We start from the raw sequence: 22,206 nt of genomic DNA, 5'->3' as shown, positions 1-22,206 counted from the left end.
CACACCTTTTACAGCAGCTGAATGCCTAGTTCCAAATGGCACTGCTTGGAAGCAAAGCAATATACCAAGCACTGTATTGTCCTCTATGGGGCCAGCCTATTTTCTTTCTTTATGCTGTAACAATTGGCAGGAAAGCAGCTGACCAACGAAGGTCAACTAAATTAGAAGCATTTAAGATTCTGCTTATTTGTGGCACCGTAGCACTTAAGGGCTCTGCGTCATTATGAGTTTACCAAGAGGACTTCCCTGCAGCCTTAAATGCTTTTGATGCAGCTGGCCAAGTTGCCTTCAATTCACCAGTGCAGCTGGGCCAACAGCATCTGCCCTAAGAAAAATAATAATTTTGGAATTATTCTAGGTACCACTGAATATTGCAGTTGAAAACAGATCAAATTGCATTGCTCTGGAGCAAACAAACGATAAGGACCAAGTGGTCAGGTCTCATTTTTCTTTTCTTTTTTTTCAATCAAAGCAGCTTTGACTGAAGCAGCAGTGTGCAGGAAGGTGATGTATTGAACACTCCCCCACAATACCATTTCCTTGTGCAAAATAATCCCTCCCCCCCCCAAAAAAAATCTGATATTTTCCCTGGAGGAGAAAAAGAAAAGCACAACGTAGGCGAATAGGCAAATTGTCTACCAGTGGGATGAAAGAAGGCAATTACTCTGGCAAAGCCTTGGCCCAGCTTTAGTAACAGATTTAAAAAGAGGTGGGGAACTGGCGGGCCCTTCAGAAGATGCCAGACTATAATTTCTATAATCCCTGGTCATTGGCCACGCTGGCTGGGGCTGATAGGAGTTGAGGTCCCAAGACACCTGGAAGGCCACAAGTTTCCCTTCCCTGCTTTAAAGAATGATAAGAAGTACAATACAGGTCAGCCAATACTATACAAGTTGGAAGTTGCAGTGCAGCAGACGTCTACTGTGCCTAAGAACGCCATTTAATGAAAAGGTTACCCAAGTTATTTATCTTATGGTGCCTAGACTCGGTTAACCACTGGTTGTTGTTGTTAATAATACAGTCAGTCCTTGGATCCTGAACGCCTTGCGGGTTGAACGTTTTGGCTCCCGAACGATGCAAACCCAGAAGTGAGTGTTCCGTTTTACAAACTGTTTTTGGAATCCAAACTTCCAATGGGGCTTCTGCAGCTTCCGATTGGCTGCAAGAAGCTCCTGTAGCCAACTGGAAGCCGCACCTTGGCTTCCGAACGTTCTGGAATTCGAACGGACTTCCGGAACGGATTCCGTTTGACTTCCGAGGTACCACTGTAACGTTGTTGCTGTTTATTAGATTTCTCACCCTCTCTTCACCATAAGATCTCAGGACTGGTTATAGCAATGTGAAAAATACAATACAGTGGTACCTCGGGTTAAGTACTTAATTCGTTCCGGAGGTCCATTCTTAACCTGAAACTGTTCTTAACCTGAAGCACCACTTTAGCAAATGGGGCCTCCTGCTGCCGCCATGCCACTGGAGCACGATTTCTTTCCTCATCCTGAAGCACTATTTCTGGGTTAGAGGAGTCTGTAACCTGAAGAGTCTGTAACCTGAAGCGTCTGTAACCTGAGGTACCCCTGCACGGAAATCAAAAGAATAGAGTGGGTCCTAAAAATACACATCTTGGGTGTTCATGACCAGGGTAAAGAGGTGTGTCTTCAGCATATGAGGAAAACCATAGAATGAACATGCCAGTGAGGAAGGAATTAAGTCCTTCACAAGACTTAATCTCCAAGAAAAGAGAGCCCCAGCAGTAAACTGCAGGACAGGGTGTTCTGTTCAACTAAGAAAACACCATACAATTATTATAGCTCGACTGCCAAGAGGGGAAGATGTGTGGGATGTAGGCATCACAATTCTAGCCCACCTATTAATGAAGAGTATTTTTTAAACTTTCCTGACACTCTTTTAAAAGCCTATACGTAAAGCTAATGCTGGCAAGACAGAACCTGCAATGCAGATATAACTCCAAAAGAAGAGGTGGGGACAATCTTTCCTTCTGCAACAAGTGCTGTATGTGTGATGATTATCCATCTGGTGGACAGAGATTATTGGTCCACACACTCAATGCAAAGAGCTTCTGCTGACTCTTAAAGATCAAAAGAGTTATTGGAGAGCAGCACTGACAAGACAGAGAAGCTCAAGAGGAACATAGGAAGTTGTTTTTTACCGGGTCACCTATTTGTCCATCTAGCCCAGTCTTGTCTACTAGGGATTTCTACTAGTACAGGTATCACCTTCCATTCTGTCCTGTATTTGCCACACGCAGCACTGTTTCCATTCTACTGTAGCTTGTCTCGCTGTCTGCTGGAGCAAAATTATATGGTTTGTATAATTAATCGCGTAAACTGTGGTTACCATTATGTTATTCCACCCCATTCATTTCAGTGCAAAGCCAAGCCAATGAGCTGGGTATAATTAATTACATATCATTTGCAGATTAAAAGCAACCATAACAGCAAATGTCAATTGTATCCCTGGATTGATTTCCATTGCAGACATAGAAAAAATAAGCAAACATTGTTGATTTCAGCTCCTGTTTCTATTTTCGTAGGAATTCTCTCAAAACCTTATTGTCTATTCTGACTGGTAGTAGCTCTCAGCAGCTCTCTCAGGCAGAAGTCTTTCTCACCACTTGCTATCTGATCCTTCTAACAGGAAATATCAGAAATGGAACATGGAGCTTTCTGCAGGAAAAGCATGTCCTCTGTCACTGAACTATGGCCCCTCTGCATGTTATAACTGTTGATGAATCCGCTCCATCCTATGCTTTGTGGGCAAATTTTAGGATAAGGCTAGAAGAGTTCTAACTATGCACTCTGTGTTTTATCCATTTTTAAATTAAAAGCAAGTAGGCAGGCAGATTCCACCTCAGTTTCCTTCTCTTCTCAACCCCACCTTACTTAATCATTTTCTCCCATTTATCCAAACACAGTGGTACCTCGGGTTAAGAACTTAATTCGTTCTGGAGGTCCGTTCTTAACCTGAAACTGTTCTTAACCTGAAGCACCACTTTAGCTAATGGGGCCTCCTGATGTTACCGTGCCGCCAGAGCACGATTTCTGTTCTCATCCTGAAGCAAAGTTTTTAACCTGAGGTACTATTTCTGGGTTAGTGGAGTCTGTAACCTGAAGCGTCTGTAACCCGAGGTACCACTGTACAACATTTACTTCAGCTCAAGGCATTGCCTAACAAAAAGGAAACGCAAGTATCACACTGGAAACTACAAATGAAGCAAGTACAATGCACCAAGCACTGCTCCCTCTCTATAGCTTTCAAGACAGCTTGTGCTGAAGGACCCTTCAGAAAAGAGCACCTTGCATAAATAAATAGAAGTAGGAAAGCGGAAATATTGAAATCCAGCCCGTTTGTTAAATTATTGTTAAAACATGTTTCCAGCGCTCAAGATTATTGTCAGTAAGTATAATGCTTGCCACAAAAACGTATTCAATGTTTAAATGATACGTTAGAAGAGCATAAGCAACTAGAACAAACAAACATGAACACAACAAATTCTAGAATTTGTCAGTAGCCTTCTGAGATACCTTTTACAACTTTTGTGGAAGTCCATGGGGAAGGAGCAACCTCACATCTCTGTGGGGAGAATGCTTCAGGACTTTGAGGCAACTGTGATCAAGATCCTGGTCCTCAGAGAAGACAATGTTGTTACCTCCAAACCTGAAATTACTTGGTCCAAAAAAAAACCCCACCACAACCCAGAATAGCTACCAAGGGGGCTCATGCATGGAAAAGCAGTCTCAACTATTTGAACAATGTCTTCAATTTGCTTTTACATGTTTTTATGTTGTTACACGGTGCCCTGGCGTTTTGCGAGAGAATGGTATAGAGGTACTTTTATAATCAAACTATAAATAGGCCCAGGCTGTGAAAGGAAGCGTGAGTCTTCTGAATTCATCCTGGAATGCTTGCTGCAAAAGTATGCTTGCTGCAAAAAAACAATATTCTTGCCCTCCAGTACCCAGCTTCATATTGAACCAACTGTAGTTCCAAGTTGTCTTTATGGGCAGGAGCCCTACATGGGGCACTCAACAGTAGTCAATCTTAGAAGTTATGAAAGGATATGTTCACATGGTGAGATCCCTCCTTTGCAAGAATTATGCTTGCTTAAGTATGGGTAACTTATTGTTGCTTGAAAAGAACCTCAGTTATAGAAGCCTGTAGACAACTCATCACTCATTATGTTCCAGCCATCACTACATACTTCTTTTGGCCCAGCATGCCATTTTGTATTTTACAATATGCCAGATTTATATTTATCCTTATCATAATCACTATCACCATCTGCTATGGAATGCTTACCAAAACAATGCATGCCACTCAATTCTTGAAGGGAGAAATATCTGGCCACCAGACAAGACTTGTTTTAATGTACCGGTAAATTGTGGGCCTGTTTTAATGTAATAGAGCTGCATGACTAAACATGATATGGCAAACAATTTAATACACATGGCCTCCCTCCAAAGAGTCCTGGGAACTGTAGTTTGATACAGGTACTGATATTTGTAGCTTTGTAAGTGGTACAGTTTCCAGGATTTTGGGGGGGGGGGAGCCATATGTCACGGTCCGGTTTATGGGCGATTGAAGTCCTGGCAGGGGACGTCAGGACCAGGGGCAAGATGGTGGGGTGGGAGTAGGAACAGGGGTCCAGAAGCCAGGAAGCCAAGAGTCTGAGGGTCAGAGAGCTGGGAGTCAAGAAGCTAAGGGTCCGAGGGTCAGGAAGCAAGGAGTCATGAAGTCAGGGGTTTGAGGATCAAGAAGCAAGGAATCAAGAAGCCAAGGATCAGGAAGCAAGAAGCCAAACGCAGCAAGACTGGGAATATGTTGCTGTGGCAAAGAGCTGAAGGGAAATGCTGACCTTATATCCCTTCCCAGCTCTTGCCACCAGGTGCTGTGAGTTACCAATCGGCCTCACCTGTGAGGCTGCGCCTTGCCTCTTCAGAACAAACTTAGGAAGGCCCTAGTCCTGAAAGTCCTGTTGGTCACAGGGCCTGGCTCCTGCAGGCACACCTGACACCATATGCTTTCAAAGTGACCAAAGATGCTCTAAAATGTTTGTGGTAGTAACTGTATCAGGTTTAATATGAGAAGATAAGAAGAGCCTGCTGGATCAGGTCAACAACTCATCTGGACCAGCATCCTGTTCTCACAGTGGCCACCCAGATCCCTTTGGGAAACTCCCAAACACGTCCTGAGCACAAGAGCACTCTCCCCTCCTCTGGTTGCCAGCAACTAGTATTCAGAAGGATTACTGCCTCCAACCACAGAGGCAGAGCATATAGTACTCATGTTTATATTCTCCAAGCCCCTGCAGCGCTCTGCCCACTTCATTCCAGCATGCCTCTGCTAAACCATCTTCAACAGCTGCAACCACCATACCTATCACCTGTGTCAACTTCAAGGTTCCTGCTCTTCTAATCCTCTTTTTTAATGCTCTCCTTCATCTCTGACAGCATCTCTTAACTCCTATCTTCATAAACTCCTTCCTTCTCTTAAACCTCAAGCTTACCCTTTGTTGCTCTCGCTCACTTTTGTGTCTTTGCCTTTCTCTGTCGCCACTTCTTCCTCCAAAATCCTGTTGAAGACCCAGCACAACCTTCTTAAAACAGTGCTCCTTAATTCGCTGCCACCTTGATGATAGCCTTCTAGCAAAGTTCTGTGTGACTTCTGCCTTACAAAGCAATGAGAAATCAGCTGTTGTTATTTAGTCATTTAGTCGTGTCCGACTCTTCGTGACCCCATGGACCAGAGCACACCAGGCACTCCTGTCTTCCACTGCCTCCCGCAGTTTGGTCAAACTCATGCTGGTAGCTTCAAGAACACTATCCAGCGATCTTGTCCTCTGTCGTCCCCTTCTCCTTGTGCCCTCCATCTTTCCCAACATCAGGGTCTTTTCCAGGGAGTCTTCTCTTCTCATGATGTGGCCAAAGTATTGGAGCCTCAGCTTCAGGATCTGTCCTTCCAGTGAGCACTCAGGGCTGATTTCCTTAAGAATGGAGAGGTTTGATCTTCTTGCAGTCCATGGGACTCTCAAGAGTCTCCTCCAGCACCATAATTCAAAAGCATCAATTCTTCGGCGATCAGCCTTCTTTATGGTCCAGCTCTCACTTCCATACATCACTACTGGGAAGACCACTGAAAAATCAGCTAGATCTAAATAAATACCTAATAGTTGCATGTTCTCGGTATTGCCACACTACTGAGGTGTTTCAGGTGGGGAGGCAAAAATCTCAGCCTACTCTCTTAACATCTGTTTTATTTATCATTTGAAATAAACCAAAAACTCCAATAAACTCCCTGAAACATAATTAAACATATTCAGCATCAGTGACTAACCAAGCGATGCAGAGAATTACCCAGGTATTCAGCTCCATCTCTTCACCTGTAAAAGTGAAATCTGATGTGTTCTCAGCTCTTATTGTAGATGATTAGCTGGGGAGCTAGATTCACCAGTACTGTATTCATTATGGATGATGGCTGGAAGATACAGAGAATTTAACCTTTCTTTATTCCTAATAAAATTTACTTGGATGGGAACTGTTGCTAATGTAGATGTTCTTGCTAGTATTATCCCTAAAATGGGATGTGGGTGGCGCTGTGGCCTAAACCACCAAGCCTCTTATCAGAGGTTGGCGGTTCGAATCCCTGCAACAGGGTGAGCTCCTGTTGCTATGTCCCAGCTCCTGCCAACCTAGCAGTTCAAAAGCACACCAATGCAAATAGATAAATAGGTACCACTGTGGTGGGAAGGTAAACAGCACTTCCATGCGCTCTGGCTTCTGTCACGGTGTTCTGTTGTGCCAGAAGTGGTTTAGTCATGCTGGCCACATGACCCGGAAAGCTGTCTGTGGACAAATGCCAGCTGAAAGTGAGATGAGCGCCACAACCCCCTAGCTGCCTTTGACTGGACTTAACTGTCCAGGGGTCCTTTACCTTTAACCTTTATCCCTACAATATTGTTAACCTTTAAATTATGTCCTTAGTGACATCTGGCTGTGATCACATGCATTTTTTTTACTGAAAATCATATTCCATGAAAATCAACAGTACTTATGTTTAAGAAAGTCTGTTTTAATCTGGAGTGCATAATTCAGTTTCTTAAACCATCATAAATAAAAGGATGTTTCTTACAAGGAAGCACTCACCTTTGTCCTGACTACTGCCCAAACCCAAAAGAAACAATTCACCCATGAACTACAGTATATGTTCACTTATCCCATGATGAAAGATAGTAAAGTTAATATTATCAATTCAGCATCTCATTCTTGCTTTGAAAATATGGAGGTTTAAGTAAGTTCAGAGGTAATTATCTCAGGATAGCCAGCTGTGCAAACTGGCAGAATGAAAGGTTGGTAATCAGGGTATTTAATATAGAGTATCGTTAACCATTATTGAGTTGTTTTATCACTTTCAGAGGCATGGAACTGGGTGATTGGCTAACCTCTATAAAGCTGTTGCCATATGTTCTTGTTCATGCCAACCACTGCCTTTTATGACTGTGGATACTGTGTTGGAGAAAGATCAAGGGGACAATTTCAAATCTCTGCTTAGCCAAGAAACTCAACCATGTGTCAGTTACTTTCCCTCACTTTAGCATATCTTACATGGTTGTTTTGAGGATAACTTTTTTTTTGCCAGGCGCAGGGATTCCCCTGAACTACTTCTAGAATGGAAGAATAGGAACATAAATATAACCAACGTTATAACCTCTGTGGCATGGCAGTGAGTGGAAAATATAATTCATAAGTAGCCAAATGTATCTTAAGGCTGCAATCCTGTATCTACTTTATTGAGAAGAAGTTCCATTGAACTCAATGGGTGATCTTCTGAGTAGTGTTGATTAGGGTGGTGCTGCAAAACCTAATTCTTTGCAATACCTGGTAGAATCTGACTCATGTCACCCTCACAAACAAATGAGATCAAATATCACCGCAGGTTTGCTCTGAAAAGACTGCTTGAAAAGGGGAACATGTTTTATTTTTTTCCACAGCGACAACCAGCAAGGTTAGGACTAACTGGTAATTGTAGTTTACTGCTCTAGAAAACTTAACATCCCCCATTACTATAATTTTAATAGCTACTGAATAGCCGCTACTATAATTTCAATAGCTACTGAATAGAGGGTGATAGACCAGTCTAAGCAGCAGCTCTGCCTAGCCCTCACCCATCAGTGTGCCACAGCCCTGGAAAATTTTTTTTTGCTCAGCCTCCTCCCCACAGCTGATCTTAACAGACGAAAAAGACACCTGGATACCTGATCATGGCTTTCCCACTAATTAGGCCCTATAATTCAGCATGATTCTTCCACAAGTGTTTTTCCATATTTAACCTGAAATTCCTGCAAGCTACACAACGGTGAAGCTTTAATATGGCACAATGTGGCTCTTAATTTTGTGTGTCAGCCCTTTGGCTCTGCTGCTGTTTATGGAGAGTGGAGGTAGAGTCTAATTTCTTGTATCTAAAAAAAGGAAGATTTCGCAGTGATGAACAGAGTTGGGCAGTTCACAGGCCACACAGCCAAAACTTCAAGCATCACAGAGAGATAGCTGTTATCACCAAAATGCACTTCTCTTCATTTCCTCCATGGGCCTCAAAGATATAGGGAAAAACCCCAAGGCACATCCAAGAGAATTAATACATATATGTATTTTATACATGTGTGTGTGATTATTATTAATCTAAAACAGGGGATATTAAACCCCAACCCAGGTGTTTGATGCGCCCTTCCAAGAATTTTTTATCTGGAATGCCAAGACCCTACCAATTTTGGCAGCAGTGGTAAAAAGAAAAATGAATAAAGTAAACACAGCACTGGGAGGCCCAGAGAAGTTAACACACCCACCCCACCTAATATTGGGTAGCCTCCTTTCTGCTGATAAGGTTGATCATTTGATTATTCGAAGACAGGGCAGTGGGTGGGGGTCCTGTGGAGGGAAATGCCTGCAAGAGTGTTGGGTGGCAACACCCAATGCTAGACCCTGGAAAGTTGACTCATAGTTTTTGGCTTGAGGGCCACATTCAGCCTTAGTCACCCCTACTTTAAACGGTACCATTTGCTCTACCACTGGTATGTCCTAGTGAGAAAAGCTATAGTGTTTCACTTCCAGATAATATTAAGGGTGGTTTTTTTAAAAGGCATAAGATTCCTCCAAGGAAACCAAAATGGCAGCCCTACTTTCTCTGTTCACAAACTGTTGGTATTTGCGGAGGGCTGGCCCACCCATGAGGCAGAGTGAGGCAACTCCCTCCCCCCCACCCATGGCCTTTGATTCAAAGGTTGATTTGATTCTCTCTCCTTGTTCCCTGGCAGGTGGCAGGAGAGGAGCCATTTTGTGGTTCGCCTCAGGTACCAAAATGTCTTAGGCTGGCCCTGTAATTGAGGCATACTAGAGGTTAAATCCACAGAGAATGGAAGCTTTAAAGCAGCACCCCTCTGAGTTAATGGTATTGTTCTTTCTCTCCTGCCTTCCTCCTGCCAGGTCTTTTTGGCGGGAAAATTTATCTTTGAATGTTCAGGAGTAAATCATTTCCTTAGAAATACCCTCTCCTCCAAATTAGTCCATATTGTTTAATTGTACCTACTGCTATTGGCAAATTAAGTCTGTATTATTTAACTGTCCCAATAGCTATAGGCAAACAAGGGCATTTAAATCAAAGAATGTGCCATTCTACATATTTTTAAATGTTCTTTTTATGATCTTGCTGCACGTGCTTCCAAATGATTGCTTGGGGCTGCTAATGGGGCCCAAGCAGTTATTGGGTAAAATGTGTGGCAAGATTATAAAAAGAACCTTTTCGCACACACAAAAGCAGAATGGTCTTTGCTTTAAATATACTTGGAACGTGCTTCCAAGTAATTGCTTGGGCCCATTAGCAGCCCCTTTATGAGGCAACAGGAGATGGCTGCCTGACAGCCAAACTACACATTACGTTAAATGAGTCTTTGCACTTGCATCTCTGTGTTGTTACCTTTTTAAAGCAGCCGCTGGAGGTGGTGGCCGTAGTGCTGTGGTTGGGACTGTGGTGCAAGTGGGAGATCCATACTCCAACATTTCTCTGGTGAAAATAGGGACGTCCTAAGGGAAAGCGGGACATCCCAGGATCAAATCAGAAACCGGGATGGCATTTGTAAATCTGGGACTGTCCCTGGAAAATAGGGACACTTGGAAGGTCTGGGAGGATGGGGACAAAAGTAAACTCTGTTGGCTTCACCTGACTCTTCCTACCCTGCCTTTCACACCATAAAACTGCATACATTCTCAAATGCGGAATATCAAGATGCTTCTAAAGAAAGCCACAAAGATCTGGGCTTTCTTGGATGGGAGAGGAAGTGTGTAACCTCAAAATTTCAGGGGGAATCCCAAGAGTGTGGGGAACAGCAGAAGGTGTTGCAGCAGGCAAGGTTTTCCTATAGTCAGTGTCAGTGTGGAATCTGTGGATCTGGGAAGCGTACTCACTGTGTGAGGAAGCCTTGCAGTGAGCCTTCCCCAATACCAGAAAGCAGCAGGAGCCAGGAAGCAGTCAGGAGCCAGGAGGCAGTCAAGTAGCTGTATTTATTAGTAAACTACAGAACAGCTACTCAGCACAGCAGCTAGGACTTGCTACACAGGCAAGACTAAGACTCCAGCCCATTTCCACTCAGCTTTAGAAGGAACTATACCTAGGAAGGGGAGTTTCTACTACAGACTAGGCATGTCTCTTAAGGAGAGAGGCCACAATCAAGCGGCAGATATGAAACAAAGGCACATCTTATTCCCATAGTATATTCTTCTGAACATAGCTGTCTACCTCTTTTCCCCCTCCAGATATGAAAACTTCTTCTCAGTCTGGGCTCTTCCTGCAGCACCAACACTCACACACAAACAAACAAAGTTTGAAGTCTGAATAAAAGGCCCAAAGCCAATCAATATCCAGTCACAGAGCAAAAAGTCTCCATTTGAAGAAGGCTGGTTTTCTATCCTGAGTTTAGACATCTTACTTTGAAATTATCCCAGGCAGCCTCACCAAGAGACTTCATGATTAGCGTCTTAGTGCAAAGCAAATCACTTCAAAGATCCCTGTCCCTTTATGCTGTCACATTCTGTTTTTTATTCTTAACACTGTTTTGTCATGAGGTTTTGTTTTTTTAAAAGACACAAATTATGTCTGTTGCCTTGAGTTCCTTTTAATAGAAATGCAATTAGCAAATTTAAGAAACAAATAGCGTTCTAGACCAGAGACACATCTTGACATAGACAAATGGAACACACTGTGCTCATTAGCCTGCATCACATTTACAGTACTTAAATTTGTAGAAAATTTGAAGCCTCAATTCGGATAAGCTCAGTTTGGATAAGTGTTAGTCTTGTAACACCTTAAAGACTAACAAATGAATGATGTCATAAGCTTTCATGGACATGAGTCCACTTCAGCAGATATAGAAAGTGTAGAATCGGTATCCTGAGATACAGATTTATGGGAACATGGCTGGAGTAAGGTTGTAAACAGTGAGGTCAGAAGGAAATGAAATGCAGAAAGCACAATCATTAACAGTGATAATTGAATCATAAACAGTGATCATAGTCAACAATAGTTTTGTGAATAACAAAGGCATCCTAGCACTGGAAAGCTAGTTAACAGAGACTGTGATAAAACAAAAACCAAGCACCTTTGTCCCAGTTCAAGCCACAGGTAACAGCGCTGAACCTCTTGATGGATTATAATTCAATACTGTGATTTAGATATGTCAGGTTGCAGTGAGTGTTTAGTCCCCTAGATGAAATGCCACTCCAAGCCCCATGTAACTTTATAAAGAGAGACTGGTATTCTCAAGAAGAGGTTTCTCATCTAGGTGTTTCTTCTTGAGTACGTATCCCGTCTGTCTGCTTCTCTGTCCCATCTAGTTAATCTAATAAATTCTTGCAGGCAGGGATAATCTCTTTCCCACTATTTTTTCAGAAAGATAGTAACAAACGGTCATCCCACAGCTGGATCTCTCAGAAATACAATTACGGTTGTAGCAAGTAGCATAATTTCTGAGGATCAACCTTTGCTGTTTCTGCAGCTAGTGTAAATTTCAGAACTTATTTTCTTAGCAACAAGAAGAAACCAAAGTGAGAAAAAGTTCATTGAGCGGGACTCTTAAAAAAAGAAGAAGAAATCGTAGAACTTTATTAATAAGTCTGTATACCATCTACTGACATTATAGTAGTTTTGGAATAGAAATAAGTATTAAGTGCCTTTTCGCAGAGGAGAGATAACTTTATTAAAATAGCTATGTTATTTAAGAATCAATTCTGGACATAAAATACTGGGTTTATTCAGTGTCACCATCTATAAAACTATTTTTTCCCAGTAAGTGGAAAAACCAAGACAATGCAAGAAAGATCAGCTATGCTGAAGTTATCAACAGCCGCATAAAAACATCAAATGCAGAGAGCTCCAGAAGAATGGATTTCCACAAATGAGTCAGTTTTTGACAGATTGGAACAGTCCTCCACACCATATCCTAGCCACAGGAAAAGAAGACTCTGTGCCACTTCTGCAGGTGTTAGGGAGGAATATGTATGGTTAAATTCAATTGTTAAACCCACTCTGCCCTCATTTCACTCAAGTCATTTTGCAAACAGCTACAAAGAGAACAAATATTTTTGGTAACAGTAGCAGGGACTCTACTAATGTTAATTGACATGAATGCCAACAAGCATATTCAGAGTGTAAACACAAAGAGCAGTAGTCAGACACAGAAAAATGTGATAAGCCGACTACTGAGCACTGACATAAGGAGTCTATGCAATGGAGCAAGTCCTTCATATGTTATTTTCACGGTAAGCAGCCAAGTGGGTCTGGTCCAGATGGAAAGGCAGAAAACAAATCAAGTAACTAAAAATCTGGTGGTCTGTTGTTGAACCAGGTTTTTGTATCCGATATAAGAGCAAAACTCACAACTGCTTGCACAATTCTTGCTCCTTCTAAAGCAATATACACACACACCCTTGCTTAGAAATCTGCTCAAATGCCATTTAGGAAGAAGGTGGGAATGGGGAAGCCTAACAACAGGAAGCCAGGATCACAAAAGGGGCTTTCCTTGTAATTTGAACAGGCAACAAAACACACATGTGGAATCTATTTGCCATTCAGAGAAATACCCAGATGCTAAACACAGAATGATCCGAACAGTAAAAGGATACTGTTTTTAAAAGGTAACATACTGACGCTTGCTAAGTGGCTGGAATAAATGTAAGAATACAATAATAATCTGAGATGTGAAATATCACATCATTGTGCATTAACCTGGTGCCACTTAAATGTCCTGTGATTGGAGATTGCTTCCACCTGTAGTTTGCTCTGCATCTGTGTCACAAAAGCAAGATTAAAACTGCAAGGTTCAACTGGGTCTCCCCGTCACCTAAGTTATGATGTCCTTCCTGCAACCTGCCAATGCAGCCATCGCTTTCCTCACTGCTGCCTCTGAAGTCTTCTTCATGGAGCAGTTCTAACTCCTTTTCATGAGCAACATTTAACCCAGCTCCAACTGTACCAGGCATTTGCTTGCTAATATTTCCATCTACATTCTACAAACAGTGTGACATTGATGACTGCCTCCCAAGACTGCAGCTGCCATCCTTGATTAAGCATCGCAGAAAGATCAAGTTGTTTTCAACATGATTGGCACATGCCTCCACAGATCATCTCCCCAGATGGATCAGAGTTAACATCAACACTGAGAAATCCTCACCCAAGTTAGACTCAAGGGAGAGGCACCGAAGAGCAGCATCAAGGTCTCGGCATCATGGAATAAGTTTCCTCAACAAAATCCACCCACCCCACTTCCAGGAGGAAAAGGTCAGCCAGGATCTGCAACAGCAGACTGCCTATGGATCTGCAACTATAGCCAACCAAGAACTCCCCCCTCTAGGAACTGACCTTAGAACAGTTTCCCCGCAACTTGGTGCCCTCCAGATGTTTAGGACTACAACTCCCATCATCCTTGACCACTGACCACGCTGATGGGAACTGTACTCCCAAATCGTCAGGCTGGGAAAGGCTGCCTTAGAGAATCCACCAGGCGTCTTGATATCGTCCACATCTCCTTTATACCTGCAGATCCAGCTTCCTAAAAGGGAAACAGGCTCCCTACTAAAGAGCCCTCGTGCGACCAGGTAAGCTGAGGCGGAACGGTCTTCAGGTCTGGGGATACCTGAAGACTACCATTTGCTCCACTGCCTCTTTGCTGCACGACCGTTTGCTGCTCCCATCGCAAAATTAGTTCCGCCCCAAATAAACGAAAACGGCGAAAACTTGCGAGGACTCACCGCTCTCATGGATCCGCCAGGAGGGAGTCAGTGTTCTCCGGTTCCCCGCCGAAGCAGCTGCTTGCAATCCCGCCTAGGAAGCCGAGAGTCGAGTGGTCGCGGCGCGAGTTGGTTCCTTAAATCCCATACAAAGAGAGCGCACGGGGGGAATCGCCACTGCCAGCAGCTTTGCTTTCCAGCAGCCCTTGCTCCGGCACCCCCAGCCCCCAAGACCGACCAGGGGCAGAGATCAAGCCCAGCGGGTCTTCCTGCAGACTCGGCAGCCCTTCGAGGCTCAAGCGAGCTGCTTGCACGCCCAGCCACCAAGCGGCCAGCGCGCAGCCAAAGAAGAGCAGCGCCTCCTCGCCCCGGTCCCAGCCAAAGGAGCCGGGCGCCTCTTGCGCTTTAAAGGAGCCGCACGCTCGGCGACGGGAGAGCGCCGCTGAATGGCGCAGGAGCTCGGCGAGCGGCCGTCACGGGGGCGAGAGGGGCGGGGGCTCCCTAGGGAAGAGGAGGGGGCCGAGAGCCGAAGCGCAATTATTCCCAGCACTGAGAGATGTTCCCCTTCCAAAAGTCCAGAACCGAAGGACAAAGACAAAGGGAGAGCCTCTGAGCGCGTGTGAAGTGCCTTTCACACACACACACACCCCTCCCCGAGTGAGAAACCACCTTGGCTCTCTGCGGAGCTTCCTTTCCAAGCCGATCAGAATGAAAGGATCTTGATCACACAGGAGGGAGAAACCAGCCATCTTTCATGGGGAGATGGAGCCAATGGCACCCCCGTGCCCGTACCCGCCCCAGAAAAAACAAAAACAAACCATTGAGTCCAAACTTACCTAGCAAATCCTTCACAAAGACAAATAGAGATTGCATTTGCAACCCTCCTGTTGCAGCCGTGTTGCAAGCCCTTTCTGCTCTTGCCTTGACACCTATCAATCAGTTGTTCCTCTTGGCAGGAAGACGGTGCCTGATGCCACCTGAATGGTTTGTATGAGTGTAGCCACAATTCATTTCACGAACACACAAAAGACTACCCAAGGCAAGGTTTAGGTAAAGGGACCCCTGACCATTAGGTCCAGTCATGGCCGACTCCGGGGTTGCGGCGCTCATCTGGCTTTATTGGCCGAGGGAGCCGGCATACAGCTTCCGGGTCATGTGGCCAGCATGACTAAGCCGCTTATGGCGAACCAGAGCAGCGCATGGAAACGCCGTTTACCTTCCCGCCGGAGCGGTACCTATTTATCTACTTGCACTGGCTTGCTTTCAAACTGCTAGGTGGGCAGGAGCTGGGACCAAACAATGGGAGCTCAACCCGTCATGGGGATTCGAACCACCGACCTTCTAATCAGCAAGCCCTAGGCTCTGTGGTTTAACCCACAGTGCAACCCGAGTCCCTAAGGCAAGGTTTGCAGAAGGGCAAAACCATCATCATCATAGGAGAAAAGCATCACTGTGACACCACAGAATGCCTCAAAATAAGCAGGCAGACCTGTGTGAGGAGAAACAGCAGCATGCTGGGGCCCAGGGATGCAGCGAAGTAATTTTAGACCCTGGACTAAGGCGCACGGGCGACACCTTTAAATGACCATGCTATTATCATCCATAATGATTTCTTAATTGCCTTCTAAACAACCGTATCAGGGCAAGGTACACTGGGTGGTCATTTGGTCAGCAGCAGCGGGGGGACCCCAGACTGGGGGTCCTGCATTTCAGCCCCAAGGAGCTGCACCGCTATTGGAGCCTTGCATCTGCCTTGTTAGAGAGTGCAGGGGTGCCTTTTTGTGAACTGGGAGAGATGCTGGAAACTTGCACACCTCCACAAAATTACAAGAAGATGACAGGTTCAGAAAATTCTTGCCCTAGAAAAGATTTGCTATTATGCATAGAGAACACACCCACCCAAACAGTTCTGCAACTGTGCAGTGAAATCATTTGCGAGTTTACTTAGAACTAAATCCACTGTGTTCAACAGAGCTTACTCCCTAGTAAGTGTGTGTAGGTTGCAGTCTCAATCTCCTCAGAAAAAGAGGTGGAATCTGCACACAGATAAAAAATGCAGTGAAAATGCTTTTTTAAGATAAAACGTTTTGAAAAATACACTGAATTTCGCATAGCTCACTGTCGCCATCTAGTGCCACATTTGTATATTGCGCTTTACAACACATTTAAAACGTTTTGTGAAACAAGACTGCCTGTTTTTAGAATTAGCTGCGCTGCCCAAACAGCAATTGTAAGATGTTGAAAAGCTTTGATATTGCTGGAGGTGGGTGCGGGGGTGGGTGGGGTAGAATTGCCTCTTTTTATGTCTCTCTGCTCAGCTACTATATTTGTAAATTACAAAATACTACAAAAGCACAAGCCTTTTTTCTTTAAAACAAACAAACAAACAAACAAAACAAATCAGAAACCCATGCCCCACAAAAGCCCACTGTGAAACTTCCTAACACTTGAGGAAATTGAGTGCATAAAATAATTATTATGAGTGACAGATTTAAAAACAAACAAACAAACAAAAACAACTTGCAGCATCTCAAGGATCACCCACTTGCTTCCTTAGGAACGAGGACAAGGAATAGAGCGGTGATACAGAAATGACCCTTTAAAAAATATAAATGTGCTTGGCTCATACATATTCATGTTCACTGTATTTGCTGGCACAGAATCCAGAGGACTCAAGCTGTTCCAATGTAATTTATATTAAGATGCACGGAACGAAAAATACTATGGTAAGCATTATGTAATTCAGAAATGTACACCTTATTTCAAAAATTGGGGATGTCACAAACACACAATTAGGTGCTGGACTGAATGGAGGATAGGAATAATGAGTATCTTTTTTTAAAAAAAAAAAGGGGGGGGTGAGAATTTCCAAGAGATCTATTTCCAATTGCCTCAGCATTAGCAGGTATTTTCCAGCTGTGCTTCAGAAAGTGAAGGCTCTCTGGACCCATCTAAGCTTATGGTACGAGGTGGTATATGAAAGCCTGGCAAAAATCATTCATTGAAAGGCAGGGAAAGCATTCTACAAAAGAATACAACTCGGGAGCCAGAGGTAGGGTTGCCATATTTCAAACAGTGTTTCAAAATCCAGACAGAAATGTTGTTGGCAAAGTTGTTGATTTTTGCTGTTTTTGAGCTATTTTTTTTAAATGGGAAATCGGCAAAAACGGCATGGCCGACATGGGCTGCCATACGTCCGGATTTTCCCGGCCATCTGTCCGATTTCCGACCAGACACTGGTGCCAACAGCAGGATTCCAGATATGTCCGGGAAATTCCGGTTGTATGGCAACCCCGCCAGAGAATTAGTTGAAGGTGACATACAATTAGCAAACTATGGCATATTATAAACACAACTTATTGGGATACTTTTTAGTTTGGAAGCACCAAACACAGAAAATAGATGAGCACAACTCAAATCAATTAAAAGCAAAAGGCAGAATAATAAATATTTTTTCCCCTTTTTTTCTAAAGTTGAAACAGCAGGGAGCCAGGGCCTCTGCCAACAGGCTTTCTGAACTGGTGGTGTATATCCACAATGTGCCTGGGGGAGCTGGGGCATCTTGTGGATACAGTGGTACCTCTTGTTGCGAACTTAATTCGTTCCGGAGGTCCGTTCTTAACCTGAAACCGTTCTTAACCTGAGGTACCACTTTAGCTAATGGGGCCTTCTGCTGCCGCCGCACAATTTCTGTTCTCAACCTGGGGCAAAGTTCTTAACCCGAGGTACTATTTCCGGGTTAGCGGAGTCTCTTAAACCGAAGTGTTTGTAACCCGAGGTGTTTGTAACCCGAGGTACCGCTGTATTCCAATATTAACAGACGGACTGGTGGCTATGATTCCAAACGTATTTCATTATTTGACTTATTGGTTATTGTATTTTACATGGCTGCGACTCACCCTCAGACGGACAGGATATAAATTCTGTAAAGAAAGGAAAAAGGAAGTGATTTTTGCATTGTGCCAGAATAACATTAAAGAAGGTGCCTGGTGGATTTCTCTGGAGAGGGCAGCTGAGGGACTGCTGCTAAAAATAGACTTGTTAAGTTGTGGGTGAACATATCAGAGGACACAGTGATTCTTCAAACAGCTCTTGTTTGAAGGTGTTAGCCAGGGTGAAAACTTCAGTACATAACAAGACTCTCTCAAGTGGGGCTGTGCACCAAACCTCATTTGGTGGGCATACATATTGAAGGACTGTGATGCTTATTTCAAGGCAGGGGTAGCTAGATGATGCAGGAATATGCAGCTGTCCCATACCAGGATTGAACCTGCAAGCTTGGTGTTATCAGCACCATGCTCTAACCAATTGAGCTAGCCAGGCTGGTCCCAAGGTCCCAAAGCATGAAGGCTTTCAAAAGCCAAAATGTCATCATTTGGAATTGAGATTGTGAATATGATAAAGTACTGGCACACTCTGACCTCCACCAGCCAGGAGACCTGAGGCCACAGAAAGACTAGACCTTCTGCCTCTCAGCAAAGAAGATTATGGCAAGGCAGAGACCACCTTGGTCCTGCCCACTGGCCAGTGAAGGAGCAGCTGCTGTTGTACTTGCTTTCCTCCTTCCTGTGCAGTGCTTAGAAAGTATTTGTCACTTCATTAGGGCAGCTGCTGGAACAAATGCATTGCAGTGGGGAGATGCCTTGTTCACAGGAACATATAGTTGATGAGAAAACAGCCTCTATGATGAGGAGTCACGTGATAATGAAGGACTTTTACATGTTGCAGCAGAATGATAGAAAACCATAATCAAAGGCAGTAGAAAATTAATGTCAGAGAATAACTTAAACCCTGTGAAAAAAGAAAATTAAATAAGGGCCTCTGAGCATCTGCAGAGAGCTTTCACCACTACAGTGGTACCTCGGGTTACAGACACTTCAGGTTACAGACACTTCAGGTTACAGACTCCGCTAACCCAGAAATAGTACCTCGGGTCAAGAACTTTGCTTCCGGATGAGAACAGAAATCGTGCTCTGGCGGCGCAGTGGCAGCAGGAGGCCCTATTAGCTAAAGTGGTGCTTCAGGTTAAGAACAGTTTCAGGTTAAGAATGGACCTCCGGAACGAATTAAGTTCTTAACCCCGAGGTACCACTGTACTAGGCTAGGAACAGCTAGCCACTACAATCTTGAGCTCCAGCGCTTCTTTTTTTCAGAAAATGAGCAATGAATGCCATGATCAAGGCCAGCCCTACCACACGGTAGAGAAAGGAACAGCTGGGGGCAGCAGGGCAGCTTCCCAGCTGTTCCTCCTGAGCCACCAGTCATGTTCTTCTGTTGAAGGACAGAGCTGTGTGTGACATACTGCAGTTTCTGCAGCTCCTAAACCAGTCTGGTTTTTCTCAGATGTGGCAGCGGCTCTATCACCAGGAAGATTCAGCTGCCACTCCAATTAGCTTCTGTACATGTAGAACTTTGCCTCAGGTGACAAAATGTCTTGGGCTTACTAAGAGGTGATATGAATAAGATTGTGAGCCAGAAACTGCTCGTTCACATCTGGCAAGTCATGAAATTCACTGGGTGATTCTGCCTAAGGGTGGGGAGGAAAGCTTAGTAAAATAATTTTTTAAAAACCACAACTATCTTCATGCTAATGCTCATCGTGAGTCCCATCCTGTTGGAGAATTTCTGTTACCCAAAGGGAAATTTGGTGAAATGTTAACCCCCCCGCAGCCACTCCATTTATCTGCTTACAAACAGAGTGGATAATTTTGAGAGGCCATCTGAATGTGTACTTCTAGTTTAAAGCTCTACTTGCTCAGAGATGTCAATAAGAAGAGTGGAAGTCAGCCTGTGTCTAGACTGGAGGTTTTCAGAGTTATGTACCATCTGTTATGTAAGTTTTTGAAGGTTTCTCATAAATTTTGTTGGAACTTTTCTTTCTTGGTTAGTTGATGGATGCAACACGTTTGCTGAACGGCCTGACCTCTTCCCGTCGTGCTCAAGTGTTGTAGGTCCTTTCTGTTCCAAACATGTGAAAATATATCGATGCTCCTGGTTTTAATCATATCGTACAGAATTGTCAGCACTTTCTCCCACGGACATTTCTTCCTCCCAAAAAGAAAGCTGTTGGCAAAGAGGAAATGGAATTATGGTTCTGAGAAATGAAGTCTCTTTATTTTAAGTACAAGCAGCATTTGAAGCAGTGAGAAGGCTGGAAGCTTCCACACATCGCTCTGCCAATGCACTTCAGTCCCAGGCTAAAATATCTTTTCTATTCAAAAGCTGGGCCTTCTTGGAGAAGAAGGTGCCAAGTATGTTAAATTCTTCCAGATACCATTTGATTAACTTGACATTTATACTCACTGTCAGAAAAAAACCCCTCATCTTGCGTAGAACACAATTTCGAAATGAGTAAATAACAAAAGGAGCAGAATAATAATTAGACCACAATCTTATTATGGCTAGATGATGTTGCTCCATTGGTGAAGAGTGAGGTTTGTGGGCAGGATGCTGCTGCCAGAGGCCTCTCCTGTGGTATACCTGCTGAAAGCTCTGCTGGTGTCAATGGGAGGCTGGAAGAGTATGTCAAGGGCACCTATAGTCACCAGAATGCAAAGCCCACTTGTTTCCCTGGGACACCCAACAAATTGGCCCAAACCTATGCCAGCCCTGGATCGAGGATTATTCCCCTCCCATTGGAGTCAACACAAAGGAGGGGGAAATATGTGCCTCTCCATTTTCATCCCAGGCTGTGAGGATGTAGTGGGCAATCCATCATGGAATCTCATTCACAAACCTTAGACAGGATTACTCCACCACAGCAACCTCAGCTTTCCAAGTTCTGGCCCTTATGTATTCAAAATGGCAGCACCCAGGCACAAAAGGAGGGGCTTGGGGAAACCCCAAGATTTTACAAAAGCGTACTTAAGTGGGAGAGAAACACAAACAGCAGAGAGAGGCAGGCCAATGAGGACTGAGTGGGCTTAGTGGCTAAAGAATGCTGACTGACTGTTGGGGGTGACCAAAATTAGAGGGTAGTGGAATGAGCAGAACGGAACGGACTATCCAGGAAGAGTTGGCAATGTTGTACTCCAGCATTTTGCTGCAGATTCCACTAATAATAGTAGTAGTAGTTATAGCAGAAGAAGTGATAATAGTAATAATCATAGTTTTTCTGTTAAAAATAGTAGTTGAGGTTTATTTTAAAAGCTGAAAATAAAACTTCGCTCTGCCCATTGCTGACAACTGCCATTCCACACTTTTTAGACACTGATAGAAATAAGAGTGTGTTTAATGTCCTGACCCTCCCCGGCCAAGGACGGCACACTTCTGATAGTTAACATCTTTATTGACAAGAAAAAGCCCTTACAGCAGCTTCCACAGTGCTCCAGATACACACGCATGCACACTTCTAGATTTTAGGCAGCTGTCCATAGGTCTAGGCCCTGCAAAGCAGTTGCCCCCTGCCAGCTTATATACCCTCCTCTGATGGGTTGTGCTTCTGCAACCTGACACTTCTCCCGTACAGAAATTGCCACTGCTCTTCCCGCTTCAGGCCCCTCCTGGTTCTAGGAGACAGCAAGGCAGGGGATATATGTATGTCAGCTGAATGTATGTATGTATGTATGTATGTCAGCTGAACAGCCTCTTCTTCTTCCACCACATCTGGCACACCTTCCTCTGTCTCAGAGTGTCCTAACTCTCCCTCCTCCCCTGGCCCCTGCTTTGTGGGTGGTGTCAAACCCCAAGAATCATTGGTCCCCTCTCCTGGGTCACTTTCCTGGTCCCCTGCCTCCACCCCACACTCTTCAGAGTCCTCCAGCTCCTGACACTAAATAGCTGCTAGGTCAGACCCTTGGTCCATCCAGCCCAAAGTAACACATTCTCACTGACAACAGCTCTCCAGGTTCTTCACAGGGACCATTGGAGGCTTCCAGATCTGGAGACTGAGGCAGCAGGCCAGATAAGGGCCTCCAGG

General features: G+C 44.2%; 1 protein-coding gene across 4 annotated transcripts in view; it reads right to left on the bottom strand.

The window, feature by feature from the left end:
• The window catches only part of CALCR (calcitonin receptor), a 141,810-nt gene extending 127,074 nt beyond the window's left edge, over positions 1–14,736 (bottom strand). For 2 of the 4 annotated variants that reach the window (XM_083405472.1, XM_083405471.1), the window contains exon 1: positions 14,310–14,712. Coding sequence is in view for 2 of the 4 variants with exons in the window: in XM_083405471.1 (XP_083261597.1) it covers positions 14,310–14,318 (9 nt within the window). In the remaining 2 variants the exon portion in view is untranslated. Of the gene's footprint in view, positions 1–14,309 lie in introns of all 4 variants that reach the window. The other 2 variants (XM_083405468.1, XM_083405467.1) reach the window with 2 other exon arrangements.
• Positions 14,737–22,206: the final 7,470 nt, after the last annotated feature.

Source organism: Podarcis tiliguerta (assembly GCF_965153285.1).
Source record: "Podarcis tiliguerta genome assembly, chromosome: 12".
NCBI classification, from domain to species: Eukaryota; Metazoa; Chordata; class Lepidosauria; order Squamata; family Lacertidae; genus Podarcis; species Podarcis tiliguerta.
This window is presented reverse-complemented; position numbering and strand designations above follow the sequence as displayed.